At 45.8% G+C, this 21,600-nt stretch overlaps 2 protein-coding genes and 1 long non-coding RNA gene across 8 annotated transcripts in view; 1 reads left to right on the forward strand and 2 right to left on the reverse strand.

Annotated features, from left to right (window-relative positions):
• Positions 1–21,600, reverse strand: part of LOC308466368 — a 71,228-nt gene that overhangs the window by 45,859 nt on the left and 3,769 nt on the right. The window lies entirely within an intron of this gene.
• IDUA (alpha-L-iduronidase) overlaps positions 1–21,600 on the forward strand; it is a 63,691-nt gene that overhangs the window by 23,994 nt on the left and 18,097 nt on the right. The window contains exons 3-7 of the mRNA XM_080986841.1: positions 12,897–12,979; positions 14,834–14,941; positions 15,955–16,050; positions 17,385–17,587; positions 18,259–18,438. Of these exons, the coding sequence (XP_080842967.1) occupies positions 12,897–12,979; positions 14,834–14,941; positions 15,955–16,050; positions 17,385–17,587; positions 18,259–18,438 (670 nt within the window). The remainder of the gene's footprint in view (positions 1–12,896; positions 12,980–14,833; positions 14,942–15,954; positions 16,051–17,384; positions 17,588–18,258; positions 18,439–21,600) is intronic.
• The window catches only part of SLC26A1 (solute carrier family 26 member 1), a 49,291-nt gene that overhangs the window by 15,850 nt on the left and 11,841 nt on the right, over positions 1–21,600 (reverse strand). For 2 of the 6 annotated variants that reach the window (XM_080986817.1, XM_080986814.1), the window contains exon 1: positions 22–557. The exons of 1 other annotated variant lie outside the window; for it this stretch is intronic. The gene's annotated coding sequence lies outside the window, so the exon portion shown is untranslated. Of the gene's footprint in view, positions 1–17; positions 558–6,785; positions 6,902–9,075; positions 9,333–21,600 lie in introns of those variants that run through there. 3 more of the 6 variants (XM_080986816.1, XM_080986813.1, XM_080986812.1) reach the window with 2 other exon arrangements.

Here is a 21,600-nt window from a genome sequence, read left to right on the forward strand (position 1 = left end):
GAATATGCTTTTCTTACCTACCTTGCTCAGCAATGCATGTGAAGCAAGTAACAAATGAGAATCACACCTGCCTTCCACAATCTCTGCACCCAGGCAGGTGGATGCTGAGGACGGAGGTGAATATGCTTTAATACTTGTGGGCAGTACCATAAGCCGTGCTAGGTAAATATTGAGTGTCGTAAACAAAGGACCACAAAGTACAATCCGAAACCTCCTGTGTTTCCACGCGCCCTGTTCCCAACTATAAACCATTTGACCTCAACTGTTTACTTGTTCACTTTTCAGTGGCAAACATTAGACAAGCTATAATCCTTTAAAGTGTAGCCTGTGTAATAATTGATCCGAGAAACCTTGTCTCTGACAGTAGCAATGACTTAAAGGAGGACTCAGTGCAACTTGTTTTGTTTGGCAGTGGGACTTTTTTTGCAAAATCCAACTATATGCCTTTTTTTATGGGTGGCTTAATGTATAACTGGAACTATCAGAATCTCTGATGTATTTAATTTACAAAGATCAGATTATTGTATATTGGCAATGCGGACTACAGGGCAAAACTGGGTGTGCTAAATGCTGAGATAAGGCTTCATTTACTATGAGCTAATAGTACACTAATAGCTAAATGAGCATACTTTTTATACAATAAGGAACTGACGTGACATTCTTTGGGTCCAGGACTAATGGTACCCAGTTGGATCTTGACTTGCTGTTACATGAATGGAAGGGCTCCTTCTGTTTGTGGAAGAAACTCTGATCCAGCAGAGGCTCCTGCTGGAGGAATTAAGAGAGAGGCAAGTGTCACCAGTTCTCTCTGCCTCTTCCCCCCTCCCTGGTGCTGTTCCAGTGGGTCCCCCAACCCTTTGGAGCAGCATTAAAGGGGGGCTATAGGTGGAAGGAAGGTCCGTATAGTTAAAGCCATGGTTTTCCCAGTAGTGATGTATGGAAGTGAGAGCTGGACCATAAAGAAGGCTGATCGCCGAAGAATTGATGCTTTTGAATTATGGTGCTGGAGGAGACTCTTGAGAGTCCCATGGACTGCAAGAAGATCAAACCTATCCATTCTGAAGGAAATCAGCCCTGAGTGCTCACTGGAAGGACAGATCCTGAAGCTGAGGCTCCAATACTTTGGCCACCTCATGAGAAGAGAAGATTCCCTGGAAAAGACCCTGATGTTGAGAAAGATGGAGGGCACAAGGAGAAGGAGACGGCAGAGGACGAGATGGTGGGACAGTGTTCTCGAAGCTACCAGGATGAGTTTGACCAAACTGCGGGAGGCAGTGGAAGACAGGAGTGCCTGGCGTGCTCTGGTCCATGGGGTCACGAAGAGTCGGACACGACTAAACGACTAAACAACAACATAGGTGGAAGGAAGAATAAGTGAAAATTGCCTTCCTCCTCCGTCCAGAAAAGTGTTACATGAGTGAAAGCGCTGGATCCAACCCACTGCTTGTCAAAAATATTTTTTTAAAAAACCAGGCAAGAGGTAGCAGCCTGGCTGGCCTCAGGAACTTGGATGTGTGTACAGTGGTACTTTGGGTTACAGACGCTTCAGGTTACAGACGCTTCAGGATCAGCACTGCCAATTTCCTGCTTTAAATTAGTGGATTCTCAAGTTATGGCTTCCGAGTCAATTTTCAAGTATTCTCTAATGGGAATAATAAAGGAAAAGGGGAGAGGGAGCTTTCTTCGAGGTTTCCATCACATGCTGAAGAGGAAACCCTTAGCTCTAAATAAGGATAGCTCTAAATAGGGATCTGCATTAAAAAAACCAACAGCTTGCCTCTTCACCGGTGCAAGGGGCTGCAGCAAACTAGAAAGAACCTCTTGTGTGCAGGTCCCACCTCGCCCTCCCTGGTGCACTTAGCCTGTGCTGAATTGCAATCCTAGAAGAAAAGTGCAACAGCTGAGTTTAAAACAGGGCTGCCAACTATTTAATTTAGAGGTGACGGTCTTCAATTTAAGAGAGGTTAAGAACCACTAATGTAAATCACATGGAGCAAATTTTATGATGTCTCCTGTATATTTACTAGTGTTTGGAATTATAGGCCTGCGCAATTACCGGTACATTTCTGTGAACACGCAAGCTTGCATCTGCTGTTTTTCTGTCTCGGGTTTCTCCTGCTGCTGGGGAGTCAAATTGCTCCTCAACCTTATAATTACGAATATAATAACGTAGCGAGATGAACGGCAAAACATTAACTCGCCAGGTTGTATCAGACAAGATTCCTACTGACCCATGAGATAATTGTCTAGCCATGCCCTTTTATCTCTGGTCTGCACATATTTCATCTCTAGATGTTGATCACTGGCCATCCCGAGTCAGTCCGATGAGAGCTGGAGTCTGACAACATTGAGAGGGTAGCACGTTAGCTACCTCCAATCTAGACTTTGTGTTCCTGCCAAATTGGCCAAACGTACTGTACATTCCCGTGTATAAGACGCCCCCTATTTTTGTGGACCCCAATTTCAGAAAATGGCCCAAAGTTGTTGAGCTTTTTTGGGGGGAGGATTGGAGTTGTTGTTGAGCTTTTTTTGCGGGGGAATGCAATAAATCACTAAACGGACAGTTGCAATCGGTTGCGCTGCTCGATGACAATCGCTTGCGTCTACAACAAGCGTCTGCCCGATCGCCGAAAGTAAATAACAAGCACAATTGCCACAGTGGGAGCCAATCCTCAGCAGCCCTTGACGCAGCAACCAATCACACACACATTTATCCGCAGCCAATGCAAATAAACCCTTGCCGCAGCCACCAATCGCACACCAAATCGCCAATGACAATCAGCAGCTCACAGCTGCAACCAATCACCCGTCACCCCTACCCACTACCCGTGTATAAGACGCCCCCAGTTTTTAAACCTTAATTTAGAGTGGAAAAACCTAGTCTTATACACGGAAAAGTACGGTAGATTTGCGAGCCTCTTGCTTATGATGTTATTCCTTCACTGAATGCATTCATAAGGCATCTTATCTGGATGTCTCAATCAATGCAGGAGTAACCACAGAGGATGTCCTTGGGTGTAAGTTCTGCTATATATTTCCACCGGTTTAGTACCATGAAAGGACAAGTCATAGCAAGGCTGGAAAAACCCGCTGCCAGCCAGGGCAGACATTACCAAACTAGATGGACCAATTGCCTCCCTCAGTATTCAGCAGCTTCATATTTATATACCGTATTTTTTGCTCTATAGGAAGCACTTTTTCCCTCCTAAAAAGCAAGGGAAAATGTGTGTGCGTCCTATGGAGCGAATGCAAGGGGGGGGGAGGCAGGCAGGAAAAGCCCCCAAGAGCTCTGTGCGGCTCTTGCAGGCTTTTCCCCAGGAGGGAGAAGGGAATGACTGGCCGCATCAGTCCCTTCTCCCACCTCCTAGAAAAGCCCGCAGAAGCCGCACAGCCCCTTTAAAGAGCGTGTGGCTTCTGCGGGAGGTGGGGGAATTCCCCCACCTCCGGCAAAAGCAGGGAGAAGGTCTGGGAGCAGTGCACAGGCTGTCTGCAGCCTGTCCGCTGCTCCCAGAGCTGGGGGGGGGGGGGAGAATCATATTTTTTTCCTTGATTTCCCCCACTGAAAACTAGGTGCGCCCTATGGAGCGAAAAATATGGTACATAACAGGTAGAGCAAGAGACTCTTAATCTCAGGGTTGTTGGTTGAAGCCCCATGTTAGGCAAAAATATTCCTGTGTTGCAGGGCTTTTGGACTAGACAGGATGACTTTTGTGGTCCTTTCAAACCTTACAATTCTATGATGCTATGACAACAAGCCACTGCCATGGGGGTGGGGAATCTATAGGGCCTCCTTAGATGCTGTTGGACTCCAACTCCCATCAGCCCCAGCCAGCATATTCCCATGCTCAGGTATGATGGGAGATGGAGTCCAGCAACATCTGGAGGGCCACAGGTTCCCCAGGAAGCGATACTGAAGTGAGCCGTCATTGAGAGTGCTGCGCCAATGCAATGAAGTATTCTGCTGTGAAAAGCATGGTAATAAAAACAAGAGAACTTACCTGGTGTATGTCCAGGCCTATAAGAATAATGGATGTTAGTTTTTGCCCTGTGCACTGATGTACAACCCTGTACGTGTCCACCTGGAATCATAGAATTGTAGCGTTGCAAGCGTCAACTAGTCTAACACCCTGCAATGCAGGAATCTCAATGGAAAAATCCAGTAAGTCTAGCTGCCATAAATGGAATTTATTCCCAGGGTAAGTGTGTATAAGATTGCCCCATCGTTGTAGTAATTAATTGTGGCATATATCATTTGTTAAATTCTTTGTCATTTTTATTCTTATAGATTTGTGGACGCCCAAATAAGCAATTTGAGCAGTGCTATTTAGATAAAGGCCAAACATATATAATTGAACTTTAAACCCACTCGCTGGCTCACTTTTCCTCCATGTGATGCTTCCCTTAGCAGACGATGGTCATGGGTTCTGCTCGCTAGCTGTACAGTTTGTGTGTTCAGCTGGAGCCAATTTGCGGCTAGCTATGCTGGATTAAAAGGAACGCGGGTGGTGCTGTGGGTTAAACCACAGAGCCTAGGACTTGCCGATCAGAAGGTTGGCAGTTCAGATCCCTGCGACAGGGTGAGCTCCCGTTGCTCAGTCCCTGCTCCTGCCCACCTAGCAGTTCGAAAGCACGTCCAAGTACAAATAGATAAATAGGTACCGCTCCGGCGGGAAGGTAAACAGCGTTTCTGTGTGCTGCTCTGGTTCGCCAGAAGCGGCTTAGTCACGCTGGCCACATGACCCGGAAGCTGTACGCCGGCTCCCTCGGCCAATAAAGCGAGATGAGTGCCGCAACCCCAGAGTCGGCCACGACTGAACCTAATGGTCTGGGGTCCTTTTACCTTTACGCTGGATTAGCCCACAAATAACAAGAGGTGAGAGCAGCACCAAAGAGGTTTAAGCAGATGAGGCCACTGTGATGGAGAGTTCGTTAGCAAACTTTTTCAGCAGGGGGGCGGTCTACTGTCCCTCAGACCTTGTGGGGGGCCAGACTATATTTTTGGGGGGGAATTGAACGAATTCCTATGCCCCACAAATAACCCAGAGATGCATTTTAAACAAAAAATTCTACTCATGTAAAAACAAGCCGATTCCTGGACCATCCGCGGGCTGGATTTAGAAGGTGATTGGACCGGATCCGGCCCCCGGGCCTTAGTTTGCCAACCCATGGGATAGAGGTTGGGAGATAGGCAGGAGATAGGGAGTGAGAGGAGAGAGAGAGTTGGTTCTGAGTAGAAACATCCACTCTGAGGAATATATCACAAGCTAAAGAAAGGAGTCTCTGAGCTTAAGTGTGAAGGACAGTGTGTGGTGTCCTGTAAGAGTAATATGCCAGGAATTAACTGGGAGGCTGAGGCTGAGCCAGGAGAAGTAGAAGCTGTGAGTCTACTTAGGTCTCATTCCAGTCTGAAGGGGAGAGAGTCTGCTACAAAAAGAGAAGACCCCCAAACCAGTTAAGAGGGGTGTGGTGATCCCTTGGGTCTGTTACTTGGAGTACCTCAGGAGTAGGGTTGTCTAAGGGGTGTGTAACTGACAGAAAATTCCACCTTGTTTAAGAACCAAAGTATTAAGCGGCAACAGCTGTGCAACAACTGAGAAAGAACTGAAGTGAAATAGCATTACAGTCATACCTCGGGTTGCAGATGCTTCAGGTTGCGTTTTTTCGGGTTACAGACCCGCTGAAACCCAGAAGTACCAGAACGGGTTACTTCCGGGTTTCGGGGGTTGCACATGCGCAGAAGCGCTGAATCGCAATCCTGCTTGTGCGCAGACGCACTGCTGCGGGTTGCAAATGCTGTGGGTTGTGAACGTGCATCCCTCACAGATCACGTTCGCAACCCGAGCATTCATGTATAATCTGAAGTATCCTATGTTTTACCCACTTGTGTCATAAACTTCCTTTGTTTAATAAAATATTTCTTGTTTATTTGATCAAATCCTGCCTGAGACTCCACATTACAGTGGTACCTCGGGTTACATACGCTTCAAGTTACGTACGCTTCAGGTTACAGACTCCGCTAACCCAGAAATAGTGCTTCAGGTTAAGAACTTTGCTTCAGGATGAGAACAGAAATCGTGCAGTGGCAGCGGGAGGCCCCATTAGCTAAAGTGGTGCTTCAGGTTAAGAACAGTTTCAGGTTAAGTACGGACCTCCGGAACGAATTAAGTACTTAACCCGAGGTACCACTGTATTAAGTTTTCCCTCATACAAGTCCCCCACAAGGTAATCTGGGGTAGTTTGTGGGAATCTGTGGAATTGGTGTTCTGTGAGGTGGGTGCATTATATTTAAGGGAGGGCAGGCCCATCGGCGCCAGGGGAGAAAGTGCCGTCGCACCGTCGTAGCTACATATTCAGACCCCCCGTGTCCCTATTTTCCAGGGACAATCCCAGATTTACACAAGCCATCCCGATTTCTGATTTGATCTCAGAATGTCCTGCTTTTCCTTAGGTCGTCCCTGTTTTCATCAGAGAAACGCTGGAGGGTGTGGAGTTATGTGCCCCCGAGCCCAGGAGATAAGTAACTATGCAACCTTTAGAAGACAGCTGAAGGCAGCCGTGTATAGGGAAGATTTTCTAAAGTTTAATGTTTTGTTATGTTTTTACATATGTCGGAAGCTAGAGTGGCTGGGGCAACCCAGTCATCTGGGCAGGGTATAAAATCCGGAACGATCTATCTTAAATGCTATAAATGCTGCCAACACGTGGGGATTCCCAAATCTCTGCTAGGAAGAGTGAAGGAGTGAGTCACCGGGTGCCGTTTCTGTGTCACTGTTAGCTATACTTGCCTCGCCGATTGATACGTGGTACCGTGACAATGCCTTCATTGATGGGTGCCATTTTCTCCTTGCTGCTTCAGAGTCCCCAGTAGACTTGGCAAGCATTTATTGGCCTTGCTGCTGCGCTTTAAAAACAAGAGACAGTTTATAAGGTGAGGAAATTGAATCTGGTTTGGATAAATCATGAGGAAGGAAGAAACCGAGTCTTAAACTGTGGCTATGTACGCTCTGCAGAAAAGCAAATTAAAATCTCACCTCTAGGCAAACCAAATAATTCAACCGGTCTAAACTTTGTAAATCATAAATTGGGGGTTTCTTTGTTGTTTTGCATGGTTTAGTCTTCATTTCTCCTCTCTTTTGCCAAATTTTGTTTGAGTTTTGCAAATTATGTGATAGGCGAGCAAAGAGATTCATTTGCAAGGAAGCCTTTTTAAAAATCAGATATTTTAGAGACATTAAACCCAAATTCTGCTTCTTAAATACGTCATGAAAGCTAGAAAAAGTTTACCCTGAAATTGAGTCTTTTTTCAAACAGCTTGTCCCAAACTGGCAGCATTCACAAGATGGGCAAGACAGGCCAGATTTGTAGGGAATCTTCCTTTCACTATCAATTTGTATATTTTTTTCAATAATATCCAGAACTTCTATTACTTTGCCCCTTGAACCCATCTGAGGAAACAGTAGATGTTGCTTATATTGTACCTTAGGCCTTCTAAATGAATTGACTTCGGAATCTTGGTTCTAGTCCCAGTTCCTCTTAATATTGTATCCAAATCACATTTGACCCAGTAATTGTTAATATTTAATTAGTGAATCCATATTTATAATCCAACAGTTTCCTTTGCTTTTTAACCAAGAAATGGGTTGGCAGACAAGTGAACTTACTGGTCAGATATTGTCAATTGATCATCTATGATCTGGGCTGTGGTTTAATATTGTCAAATATTCAGTGAAGCCAAGAGTTCAGTTTACCATTTTTTATTTAATTGTGACACAGTTTTGTTTTGTTTTGTTTTAAGCAGGAACAGGAATAAGGGCTTCCGGTTTGTTAGCCTTGCAGCAGTCGGGGCCAAAACTAATAGCACAGCTCCTTCTGATCATCTATAAATAACTGGAGGTATCTCAAAACAGGCAGAAAAACAAAGAAAGGAAGGGGAAGGAAAGGATGATGATGATGATGATGATGATGATAATAATAAATGCTAAAGGTCAATGTTTTGAAATACAGTTCTGAGATGTTGGCTTTTGTGATGTTTAACATGTGGCCTTAAATTGTATCTTGTAGTTTGATATGTGGCTTGTAAACTGCTTTGGGAAGACTTTCTTGAAAAGCAGTATACAAATTATACTACCTACATGCCTACATACAGTTCTGCATAGAAACATCACAGATGTAATTTCGTCATTTCAAATCTTTTGGCTCAGTGTGTGTGGGGGGGGGGGGGGCACGTGTGTGCACCTCCCATGAATGGATTTTTGGTTTTTACTTCAAGTTCGTTCAAAGCAGTGGCACTCTTAAATCCTACCACAAACCTGCTTATTGGTGTTGTCATGGAGGGTGAAACATCTTTAGCGTTTTTAAATTGGTTTGACATTATTTGTCGTTTTATACTGGATACTTTCTTTGAGCGGTATCAGGAAAGTGGGTAAAAATAGGAAAGGCTCTTAAAATTTAGTATCCACGCTTTCCCCACCCTACTCAAATGCTTTCTTTTTCAGTCCAAGAAGATACTGGGTTGTTGTTTTTTTGCTGGAAGCTGGTAAAGCTATCTAGCACCTGTTACATTAAGGTGAAACGATGCAAACATTCAGCCCAGATATTATTCAGAGCAGCAGTTCCTTTGCCAGCAAGCAGCATGTAAAACAGAAATGCTATCCAGAGTTCACTTATAGACCTGTTCTGAAGGCATATAGATGCTACCCTAAGACCAGTATCTGCTAGAAAATTAATATGTCAGTGTATGAAACTAAAGGAAAAAGAATCCATTTTATGTCATCCTGTGAAAGTCTAGAGTGAAATAAATGAATGCAATTAGAAGGCTATCCACACTGAAATTGCCTTATAAGCTTGCTATCAAAACTGGGCGATGTGTCACAGTTCAGCATTATCCTGATGCTCAGCTCAGATACAAATTCCCACGCCACCCGCTGCCCCGATACGGAGGGATGATTTCTCTAATTTAGGACTGTGCTTTTTAAAGCCGGCTGGCTTTTGCTTCTGTTGCCTGTTTTTCTCCGTAAAAATCACGACAGTCTAGGACTTGAAATACATTTAACGCTCGCCCAGACGCTCACTCACCTCCATCGAGCAGGGAGCTAATGATTCTTTTGTTTGCATCTCTCTTCTTTTGAAACCTGCCTCTCGCACAGCCTCATTCCTCCGGCGCACACATTGCTGAGGGAAGCTCCCAGGATCAGCTAACAGAGCAAGGCTGGCTCTGTTAGTGGGAAATCGCAGGCCTCGTATTTTAGCAGCTTGAAGGCTCTCATTGTTGTGCTCGCAGTTCCGTCCCTCGGATGCACCCTTCTTATTCATAGGCATTTCACAACGGCGATCTTACAATATCGTCGGGCGTTCGGTGGGGAGAAACGGGGAATATTAGCAAATCCTGCGTGGAAAATTAAAACCACAACCTCCCCCCCTGGCAGTTTGAGATTAAATGTGAGATCTTCCCTTTGTAGCTTGACCTTTGCTCCGTGATTTACTTTTAAAACTATGGGTGGAACAAGCTTTTTGTGTCTGTGCTACTTGCTTTTAGATTAAACATCAGACTGGTTTCCGTCGCCTGAAATGGGCGGGGGGGGGGGTTAGACAAGCTGTCAGGTCAGTTAGATTTCAGCACAGCTTAAGGAAAATCCTGCTGGTAACATTGTGCCCTTTGCTCATCCCGACGTTCTCCTGTTCATCTTGCTCCCGAGGCCAGGTAATTCTAACACTGAGGCTTGGTTCTGCTTATCCAATTACCTTCTGATTTCAAAAATACTGGCTCCCAGGCCAGATCCATGGAGAGAGCCTGGGCTGAATCGGATGAATAAGTTTCAAAGATGGGAGTGGAGCATTGTAGCGTCTGGAGTTTTCTGACTTTTCAGACCCTTGTACTGGTTACCTGAGATCACACCATTTTTTAGAGGCCACTTAGATCAATGTTTTTCAAACTTGGGTCCCCAGCTGTTGTTAGACTACAACTCCCACCATCCCTGACCGCTGGTCCTACTAGCTAGGGATGATGGGAGTTGTAGTCCAACAACAGCTGTTTGAGAAACACTGACTTGGATGCTAGTTGGCTGGCAACCCTAAGGCACTGACATTGCTTAATATACTACAATCGAGGGGAAATGTGTCTGGAAGTTATTATATAGCAGCCCTGGAGTTCATGGCTCCCAGCTTTTTAGAACCTGCCAGCTCTCACCTAAAGAGCAGGGGAAGTTGAACATTGGAGGATGGATGGCAGCTAACAGATTGAGGTTGAATTCTGACAAGACAGAAGTACTGTTTTTGGGGGACAGGAGGCGGGCAGGTGTGGAGGATTCCCTGGTCCTGAATGGGGTAACTGTGCCCCTGAAGGACCAGGTGCGCAGCCAGGGAGTCATTTTGGACTCACAACTGTCCATGGAGGCACAGGTCAAATCTGTGTCCAGGGCAGCTGTTTACCAGCTCCATCTGGTACGTAGGCTGAGACCCTACCTGCCCGCGGACTGTCTCGCCAGAGTGGTGCATGCTCTGGTTATCTCCCACTTGGACTACTGCAATGTGCTCTACGTGGGGCTACTTTTGAAGGTGACCCGGAAACTACAACTAATCCAGAATGCGGCAGCTAGACTGGTGAACTGGGAGCAGCCGCCGAGACCATATAACACCGGTCTTGAAAGACCTACATTAGCTCCCAGTACGTTTCCGAGCACAATTCAAAGTGTTGGTGCTGACCTTTAAAGCCCTAAATGGCCTCGGTCCAGTATATCTGAAGGAGCGTCTCCACCCCCATCGTTCTACCTGGACACTGAGGTCCAGCACCGAGGGCCTTCTGGCGGTTCCCTCACTGCGAGAGGCCAAGTTACAGGAAACCAGGCAGAGGGCCTTCTCGGTAGTGGCGCCCTCCCTGTGGAACGCCCTCCCACCAGATGTCAAAGAGAACAACAACTACCAGAGTTTTAGAAGACATCTGAAGGCAGCCCTGCTTAGGGAAGCTTTTAATGTTTGATGTATTACAGTATTTTAATATTTTTTTGGAAGCCGCCCAGAGTGGCTGGGGAGGCCCAGCCAGATGGGCGGGGTATAAATAATAAATTATTATTATTATTATTATTATTATTATTATTATTTGAGTTGGCTAGCACTTGTCCTACTTAGGCTGGATGCTGGACCCCGCAGAGAAGGCAACAAGGCAGGTCAGGGGTGGGTGGACCATGGATAGCTCTGACAGAAGCTGAGAGTTGACTCAGCCTTTTCAAGATTCTGGTTCTAGGCTACCTTGCTCAGGTGCCACTCCCTGGTGGCTAACGTTAGGTTCTTAAAGGGCCAACCCCCTGATCAGAGGATGGGCACTCCTGCTGGCATGCTCCCTGAACCGCAGGACCATTTAGGTCCATTTGGAGGCATTTGGTTCCTCAGGGGTAGGTGCCTGTGGTGTCTGAGCTCTGGCCCTACAGATATGGGAAGTTCTTCTGGGGGCTCATGTTCACGGGGCTGTGGTCCCCTGATCACCAGAAGCAAGATCGGAGCCCTGCCCCTGGTCTGGCTCCATAGCTGGAGACTCTGCAGCCTCTAAGTCCAAGTCCTAACTGCAGATGGACTCTGGGGTTATGACACCACCGCTGCTTGGTTTGGCTTAATGAAGCAAAATCCTTCTTTGTGGGGTGCTCTCCGAGGTCCTGGAAAGCCTACCCTTCTTGTTTCCTACACGAACTGGACTTTCCTCAGCTCCCTGTAGCCTTTTCATCTGGCTAGGGAAAGGAGATATGCTGTAACCGGGCCAGCTTGTGAGCTTGTTGCATATACAGTTCAACGACACTGATATCATATTGTTGCTGTGATGCATAAAATATAATGTGCCTGCAGTCCCATCTCACATGCTGGATCAGATGCGTGACATCCCTTTGTCCAAATACCAGTGCCAGTGCATTCTTCTATAGATATGCATTATATCATATAAATCCTCTCACGACAGATTTCTTGCATTGCCAAACTCGGTAAGATATTTTGATGTCCTCCACCTCCTTTTGTGATGGCAGCACGTGCTGTATTTGGCTGACACAAAACTAAAGTTAATTATTTTTTTGCTTGTTCGCTGTGTAAGTAAATATTTTAATAGTACATAGGGGATCATCTGGTAGAGACACAGCTAACTAACCTCAGGGTACAGAACTGTTTTCTCCCCTCAAAGGTGTACTCTTCCTTGAATGAACAACTTGAAAGTTTTGCTTAGTTACCAAAAGTGGCTCCATGCATAAAATCATCTATGATCGTTTTCAGAAAATTGAGGCCATGTGGTTTGCTCATACAAAAATATTGCATTTAAGACAATACTTATTTCATTTGTATACCACCTTTCTGCCAAGGCACCCAAGGCAGTTTAAAATTTAAAGTAATAAGGTAAATGATAACATGTAAAATTGGGGTGAAGGAAATCAGTCGGATTGGAGCAGAACCTGATGCTGTCTGTACCTGCCTTCCTTCCACTCTTCCTCCTCCTCCACTGCGAGAAGCCAAGTTACAGGGAACCTTCTTGGTAGTGGCACCCGCTCTGTGGTACGCCCTCCCACCAGATGTCAAAGAGAAAAACAACTACCAGATTTTTAGAAGACATCTGAAGGCAGCCCTGTTTAGGGAAGCTTTTAATGTTTAATAGGTTATTGTATTTTAATATTCTGTTGGAAGCCGCCCAGAGTGGCTGAGGAAACCCAGCCAGATGGGTGGGGTATAAATAATAAATTATTATTATTATTATTATTATTATTATTATTGACAGGAAAGCCATGCCTATGATCTTGGAAGTCTCATGGGTCATTTGCTTATGCAAGTTGTCATTTTATGAATAAGCATGATTTCTCTGGCCCAAAGTCTTCGCATTTAATGGGGAATTGACTTGGTTTGCAGTGGATCTAATCAAGTGTTTTCTGCAGGGAAGCCAATGGGACACTTCATTACAATTTCACCAACCTAGATAACTTCATGGATCTTCTTTGGGAAAACAAGCTACGTCCAGGTAAATCTAATCACTTGTTTTTTTATAAAAAAAAATACTGCCAATTCTAAGTTCCGTTGAACATTGTATAGCTTAAGTTGTTTGGAGTTCTGTACAGTGCTTTGCTTTCTTTGAGAACAGCAGAAATTTAACACGCCAATGTTAAGTTAAACTTCCACCAACTTTAATGAGCAAGGGGCAAGGGCAAATTGTGAGTTTCTGCAATCTCTGCAATAGTATAAGCACTGAAGTGTAGGCTCCCAACTCAGCTGAATGGTGTCCTTTTACTTCGGAACTCAAGGGAAATGCATGGCTTGCCAGCAGTACATGTGAAAAGGATCTAGGGGGTTTTTTAGCTGAGAAGTTTAACATGAGTCAGCAGTGTAATGCAGCAGCAAAAACAGATAATGCTATTCACGACTGCATCAACAGAAGTATAGTGTTCCGATCAAGGGAAGGAATAGCTCTGCTTTATTCTGCCTTGGACACAGGAGTCCTGTGTCCTGCACTGGATGCGACAATAGAAGAAGGATATGGACAAGATGGAGCATGTGCAGAGGAAGGCAACCAAGATAGTCAAGGATCTGGAAACTAAGCCTTAGGAGGAACAATTGAGGGAGTTGGGTATGTTTAGCCTGGAAAAGAGACTGAGAGGAGAGATAGTAGCAGTCTTCAAATATCTAAAGAGCTGGAGCAAGTTTGTTTTCTCCTGCTCTTGAGGGTAGGACCCAAAGATTCAAGTTGCAAGAAGGGAGATTCCAAGTCAACATCAGGAAGAACTTTCTAACAGTAAGAGCCGTTCAACAGTGGAATGGACTCTAGAAGGTGGTGAACTCTCCTTCCTTGGAAGTTTTTAATCCGAGTTCAGATGACCATCTGTCATGGATGCTTTAGTTAAGATTCCTGCATTGCAAGGGGTTGGACTTGATGACCCTTGGGGTCCCTTCCAACTGTAGAATTCTATGCTGTCAGGGGCTGGACTGAGGAGGAATGGTGGGGACCGCCCCGGGCCCCTTCCTGCACCTTCCCAAGAATAGGAGGACAGTATAGATTTAGAATAGTGGTTTGCAGAAGGCCATAGTACAGAGACTGCAGAGGGGCAAAGTTGGGAAATAATTGGGAGAGGAACAGCAGAAAGAAGAAGCACCGGGGGAGAGACAGCTGACAAACTCAATGCCTTTGGAAAGCTTTCCTGATACCCCCTCTCCCAGGACCAGGCGGGCATTGAGAGTAGTAGAACAGAGAGCTCAGAGGCAGAAAGCTCAGATCGGCTGGCGCAGGGATGATGTAGAATAGGAGAGACGGAGCAGGTTGGACTTCAGTCAGAGCAATGGCATTATTTAATAGAGACTGCATTCCTTCATCTCTCTCTGTGAATACTGAATAAATTACATGGTAAGAATACTTCTCGTTTATCTGCTTCTTGGCTGCCACCGGGGAGGGATCTGATTCTCTGAAGTCTGACACATGTTTATATCCTTCCCCTTCTCCCAAAAGAGTCCTAATCCACTCAGAGTATTTGTATGATCAATTGGAAAGGTGGCATGACTTGGACCCAAAGAGCTGTTTTAGATGCGCCCAATAGATTTGTGTGCCATTTTAAAAAAACTGATTGTCTGAACCCGCACCCTGTGCCTTTATCGCCATTTGTTCAGCTCTTTCCTTTCTCTCTCTTCTCTGCAAACTGCCAAAATGATGCAGAGAGTGGCTGGGCCCTGCTGCCAGACTCCCCCCATCGCCTACCCATGTTCACGGCCACATAGTTCTTTGGCTCTTGGCCATGGCGCCCAAGCGCAGACCAACGGATGCTTGGCACTGCTCAGTTCAAAAGCACTGAACAGGTTTGTGTGGCTTTTCCTCCCCCCTCAAACTCAGGATTCGAATTGATGGGAAGTCCCTCGGGATACTTCACTGACTTTGAAGATAAAAGGCAGGTGATACAATGGAAGGACCTGGTTACACAGTTGGCCGAAAGATATATAGGTGAGTTAACAAAATTTTAATTTGTCACCTCAGCATGTCCACAAACACGTCTTAAAGGGCAATGTCCAGGGGAAATGCTTTTTTAAAAAAAATAATCCTTGAACCTTTCTTTAAATGACCCTAAATTAGTGTGCCTCATGGCTTATAATTTACTAAACTGTGTACGATTGCAGTTGGGTGGCCAAGAGAACATCAACAGGGGATTCCACAAGCGACTACAGTCATACCTTGGAAGTTGAACGGAATCCGTTCCGGAAGTCCGTTCGACTTCCAAAATGTTCGGAAACGAAAGTGTGACTTCTGATTGGCTGCAGGAAGCTTCCAATCAGAAGTTGCGGAACCTGTGTTGGACATTCGGCTTCCAAAACAACGTTCGAAAACCGAGTTTCGATCGTTCAAGAGCCAATTTGTTCAGGAGCCAAGGCATTTGAGATCTAAGGTACGACTGTATAGGACATCAAACTTCAAGGCAAGATTAACAATTAGACAAGGATTGCTCTAGAGCAGGGTTTTACAAACTTGGGTTTCCGGATGTTTTTGGACTACAATTTCCATTATTCCTGACCATTGATCCTGCTAGATAGGGATGGTGGGAGTTGTAGTCCCAAAACAGCTGGAGACCCAAGTTTGGAAAACGCTACTCTAGAGCCTGGGTGGGGGAACCTTTTCATTTCTGTGGAAAGACATTGACCTATGGGGAAATCAATTGGGGGATGGAACCAGAAAAAAAGTGGGGGAGTTTTTTCTTCCTGCCACCCCCTTTGCAACTTATCCTGTAAATCAACATCCAGCCCATACACTGGGCCCTGTCACAGAATACTAATCTGTGGAAGTGGCATCTGTCCTGGATTGTGGGTGGGTGTGAACATGCCCCTTAAAGGTAGAAATTCCTCTTAAAGGAATAAGAGGTGGTTTGGGACAATAGCCTTTCAACTGAGGTTTCCGTGTGCGGGTAAATGAAAGCCTACTGCTTAATATGACAAAGCTGTAATTAATGCAAATTTGATTTCCAGAACGTTATGGATTGAAGCATGTTTCTAAATGGAATTTTGAGACTTGGAACGAGCCAGATCACCATGACTTTGACAACGTATCCATGACAGTTAATGGTAAGCCTCTTTTGAATCCTCCCGGTTTTTAACTGTGAGCAGAGTGGTGAAAGTTCAGAGATCAGGGCTAATGAAAACAAGATAAAGAAATGTTCCGTTTTAAACCCTGTAAAAAGCTCAGCACTAATTGCCATCTCACAGAGATATTTTTTTCGTCATTTGAGCTCTTAAAAGCTAAATCAACACATGCAAGTTACTGCAGGGGTTACAGCAGGAATGTTGCCTAGGAGAAACTAAGTAAATTATAGCAATAAAGTGTTTTATAGCAACACTGTGGTAATATTTGCTTAGCCGTTTTTCAAAACCATAGATCTTTTGACCTACCGTGTTGCTGAGAATGGAACTATGGATACCTCAGGTTGTTGTTGGCATCTGTCTCGAGAGACAATGGAGTGTGCCTTTGGGGGTGAAGTCAAACTGCTGCATTAGCAGCATCAATGTGTCCTGCCTGGTGTGCAAGCCTGGGCAGTGTAGGTGGAGGTCCTGAGCTGCCCAGTTGGCAAGACCCACCACTTGGCCCCTGTGATGTGTTTCCTGCTTGGCAGGGGGTTGGACTCGATGGCCCTTGTGGTCTCTTCCAACTCTATGATTCTATGTGGTCCAAAGGAAAGCAGAGCAATATGTTTGGCACCAGCTTGGCTGCAGGAGTTGCCGGAAAGAGACGTACAAGGCACCATCCAATCATCTTAGGGACTCCACTCCAAATATTTGTCTTTTAGGTACCACAATACCCTTCTTTGTGTTTGTGCTAGCAGACAAACAGTTCGAAAGCATGCCAGTGCAAGTAGATAAATAGATACCACTGCAGCAGGAAGGTAAACAGCGTTTCTGTGTGCTCTGGTTTCCGTCACGGTGTCCCGTTGCACCAGAAGTGGTTTAGTCCTACTGGCCACATGACCTGGAAAGCTGTCTGTGGACAAACGCTGGCTCTCTGAGCCTGAAAGCGAGATGAACACCGCAACCCCATACTTGCCTTTGACTGGACGTAACCATCCTTGGGTCCTTTACCTTTTACCTTTTACAGTTATGAGGGCTAGAAACACGCTTTAAGAATTCTGTGTGTCAGGATTACATTGCAGCTACGGGGGTCTTCAATGGGTGTCTATAGCCCATAGCATGACCTGCTCACAGCCACACAGATAACTAGACCTCCTACGTATATAAACAGTCCATAATTTGTTGATTTTTGCAAAGCAAATGCGGTACACTATGGCCTTCTTTGCCCTGTTTCACTCCAGTATGTTCTGAAGAAACAAGACATTTTCCTCTCCTCGAAGCTAGATATTACTACTGAAACACTAGGCCTATTGTTGACTGTTCAATTTTGCTCCTAGGATTTCTCAACTACTATGATGCTTGCTCTGAAGGTTTAAGACAAGCCAGTTCTCAGCTGAAATTTGGAGGTCCTGGAGACTCCTTCCACCCATTCCCAAAGTCCCCCATGTGCTGGAGCCTCCTCTGTCACTGCCACAATGGAACTAATTTCTTCACTGGAGAGACTGGCGTCCGGCTAGACTACATTGCCATGCATAAGAAGGTCAGCTCCCTGCTCAATTTGCTGTTGAGATGTGCCTGTCCCAAGTTAAGTGTTCACAATAAATTGCCTCTTGTGCACTAAAAACAAAAAACTTGCTACGTGGTGCAAAGGTCCTGAATTGAATTCAAACATTGACAACTGCTTCTTGCAACAATTCATTTCTTAATTCCACATAGCATCTGTACACCACTTTAGAAAATCCCAGGTGCTTCAATTACATGATCTAGTTGTTACCCTTGGAGGTGCTGTGGTCTAAACCACTGAGCCTCTTGGGCTTGCCAATCAGAAGGTTGGTGGTTCGAATCCCCGCAACAGGGTGAGCTCCTGTTGCTCTGTCCCCATTCCTGCCAACCTAGGAATTGGAAAGCACACCAGTGCAAGTAGATAAATAGGTACTGCTGCGGAGGGAAGGTAAACAGCATTTCCATGTGCTCTAGTTTCTGTCACGGTGTCCCATTGCGCCAGAAGCGGTTTAATCCTGCTGGCCACATGACTCGGAAAGCTGTCTGTGGACAAACGCTGGCATTCTCAGCCTGAAAGCCAGATGAGCACCACACCCCATAGTCACCTTTGACTGGACTTAACCACCCAGGGGTCCTTTACTTTTTTATAACTGCCTTGTGAAATAGGCTATCTATCAAATAAATAAATAACAACAGCTCTTCCCACAGGGAGCTGGGCGGTCGCTGTACATCTTAGAACAAGAAACTGAAGCACTGGGACAGATCCAGAAGCTCTTTCCCACGTTCACCTCTGTGCCTGTATACAACGACGAGGCAGATCCGCTGGTGGGATGGTCCGTTCCGCAGCTGTGGAGAGCGGATGTCACCTATGCAGCCATGGTGGCTAAGGTAGACTTGAGCTACATTGCTTTCCGCACCTCTACCATCTCTTCTGCTGCCCCGGTGCCCATCCTCATTTGTTTTATCTCTATAGGCCTCTGTTTAAACATAGGTGCGATTTCTTTAACGTATCAGCTCTCCTGACAAGGCCCACAATGAATTCCTTCTTCCGCAGAAGCCTTTGAATTTCTCGGCCCAATGGTGTAGCTTATAAACAAGTAACTTTTTTGGCGGGTGGAGAAAAAATCCCTGTGAAGCCCATGAATTTCTTGGTTCAATGAGGTATCTTATACAGTGGAACCTTGGTTGTAATCCGTTCCAGAAGACCATTTGACTTCCAAAACGTTTGAAAACCGAGGTGCAATTGCTGGTTGGCAAAAGCCATTGAAAAAATGGAGAAACGCGCCTCAGAAGCCGTTCAACTTCCAAGGCACCTTAAAAAATGGAAGCATTCATTTCTGTGTGGTCGGCGTTCGGGTTCCGAATTGTTTGGCTGCTGAAGCGTTCAGCAATTGAGGTTCCACTGTAACTTTGTTTTTTATGGTGCAGTGAGGAAATGTTCTTGCGAAGGTCTCAGAAAATACCACACGAATAGGCTGAGAATTCTTATTGGACAACTCCCTTGTCTACACGAAGGCCTCTACAGTCATACCTTGAGTTACAGCCGCTTCAGGTTGCGTTTGTTTGGGTTACGGACCGCCGAAACCTGGAAGTACCGGAACGGGTTACTTCCGGGTTTTGGTGGTCGAGCATGCGCAGAAGTGCTAAATCGCGCTTTGCGCATGGGCAAAAGCGCCGAATCGCAACCCGTGCGTGCGTAGACGCGGGTTGCGAACGTGCATCCCGCACGGATCACGTTCGCAACCCGAGCATCCACTGTACTGGAGTTGAACAGGCACTCAATGGGCCTGATGAATATTATGTCTGATATATCTCAGAAATATCAATACGTATAGCATATGACTGGTGCACCATCTAATGGAGAGAATGGACACTTGCAGCTAGTGATTTTGCAATCACATTGATATTTAGGCCTCTGAGAGTTGCTTCTCTTCATCCTGTGATCTAATGACAAAAAATTCCACTGATAAACACCTCATTATAAGGCTTTAACTGTGGTATGTGACCTCTGGCTCAGTCCTAGGTGCCACATCACCACTGAATTATGGGAGAATGTTGCTTTCTGTGAACCACCCTCAGACCTGCTTATATACGGCACTATATAAATTCAATTCATCATCATCAAAAAGAGAGGCCAATTTGTTGAATCTTATACTTGCGCATTGGAGATTTGTCATATCCAGACTTTCTGACAAGCACTGGAGGGGAGCAAGGATCTCCTTGATGGGATCATTTGACTTAAGGATTCTGTTAGGTTCAGGGCCAGCCCAAGGCATTTTGGCGCCTGAGGCAAACTGCAAAATGGTGCTCCCCTCCCTACTAGAGAAGAAGGGGGTAAGTGAAGGTCTACATTGGGAAGACATGGGGAAGAAAGATTTACATCAGGATCTGCTGCCCTTATGGATCCTGCCACTTGAGGGGGATCGCCTGGCCTGGCCTTGTGGGTTAGGATATTCCTCTGCCACAATATCCAGCACATGGACTGCTGGTTTCTGGCCTCACAGACCAATGGCTCAATCCAGCCTTGGGTGAGTTTGGTTCACACATTCCCCTGAAAGTCATCAAGGGTTGAGTGGGCAAGTGAGGAGAAATCAAATCGTCTACGTGCATGTGTGAACCAGCCCTTACTTCACCTCTTTTAAGCCTCTTCACCCCTAAATTTCACCATCAAACCATGCTTGCCTGACTCCCCTAGTAGTAGTAGTAGTAATAATAATAATAATAATAATAATAATAATATATTTATACCCCGCCCATCTGGCTGAGTTTCCCCAGCCATTCTGGGCGGCTTCCAATCAAGTGTTAAAAACAATACAGCATTAAATATTAAAAACTTCCCTAAACAGGGCTGCCTTCAGATGTCTTTTAAAAAGAAGACAGCTGCTTATTTCCTTCACATCTGAAGTGAAGGCGTTCCACAGGGCGGGCGCCACTACTGAGAAGGCCCTCTGCCTGGTTCCCTGTAACCTCACTTCTCGCAATGAGGGAACCGCCAGAAGGCCCTTGGAGCTGGACCTCAGTGTCCGGGCTGAATGATGGGGGTGGAGACGCTCCTTCAGGTATACTGGACCGAGGCTGTTTAGGGCTTTAAAGGTCAGCACCAACACTTTGAATTGTGCTTGGAAACGTACTGGGAGCCAATGCAGATCTCTCAGGACCGGTGTTATGTGGTTCCAGCAGCCACTCCCAGTCACCAGTCTAGCTGCCGCATTCTGGATTAATTGTGGTTTCCCGGTCACCTTCAAAGGTAGCCCCACGTAGAGCGCATGGCAGTAGTCCAAGCGGGAGATAACTAGATCATGCACCACTCTGGCGAGACAGTCCGTGGACAGGTAGGGTCTCAGCCTGCATACCAGATGGAGCTGGTAGACAGCCGCCCTGGACACAGAATTAACCTGCGCCTCCATGGACAGCTGTGAGTCCAAAATGATTCCCAGGGTGCGCACCTGGTCCTTCAGGGGCACAGTTACCCCATTCAGGACCAGGGAGTCCCCCACACCCGCCCGCCCCCTGTCCCCCAAGAACAGTACTTCAGTCTTGTCAGGATTCAACCTCAATCTGTTAGCTGCCATCCATAGTTAACATCATGCGCAGGCCTTTTTGTCCTGAGTCCTTGAGCCGCTGGGAATATTCAGGCCTAGACAGAGTATCTCCATAGCACACTCCTGTTCTCCAGCTTTGTGAGGTTTATGGGTCAATGGAATTTACTTATTTTTCTTACTTCCTTTTGAATATTTTTGTTGACTTTGAGATGATAGGCAGTCAGCGCACGTGCCGACAACAAATATTGAGCAACAGCAAACTGACGTTAATTAACTTGGAGCTTCTTTGGCTCCCGGCTGAGGCGTCTCCAGAAGCCAAAAAGAGGCATTCGTTTCTGGATGTGTGAGACCAGTGGATAGTTTCTGAGTCGGCAATGAGACGTTTTATTTATTTGAATGAGCATATACTGCTTTTCAAGTTTGTGAAGATCTACCAAAATGTTTTAACGCAATAAAACCACAAAACAAGATACAGCTGAGGTGGCTTATATCTCCTCCAACCGCCACC

The sequence above is a fragment of the Podarcis pityusensis genome, assembly GCF_964106645.2.
Source record: "Podarcis pityusensis genome assembly, chromosome: 17".
Classification (NCBI taxonomy): Eukaryota; Metazoa; Chordata; class Lepidosauria; order Squamata; family Lacertidae; genus Podarcis; species Podarcis pityusensis.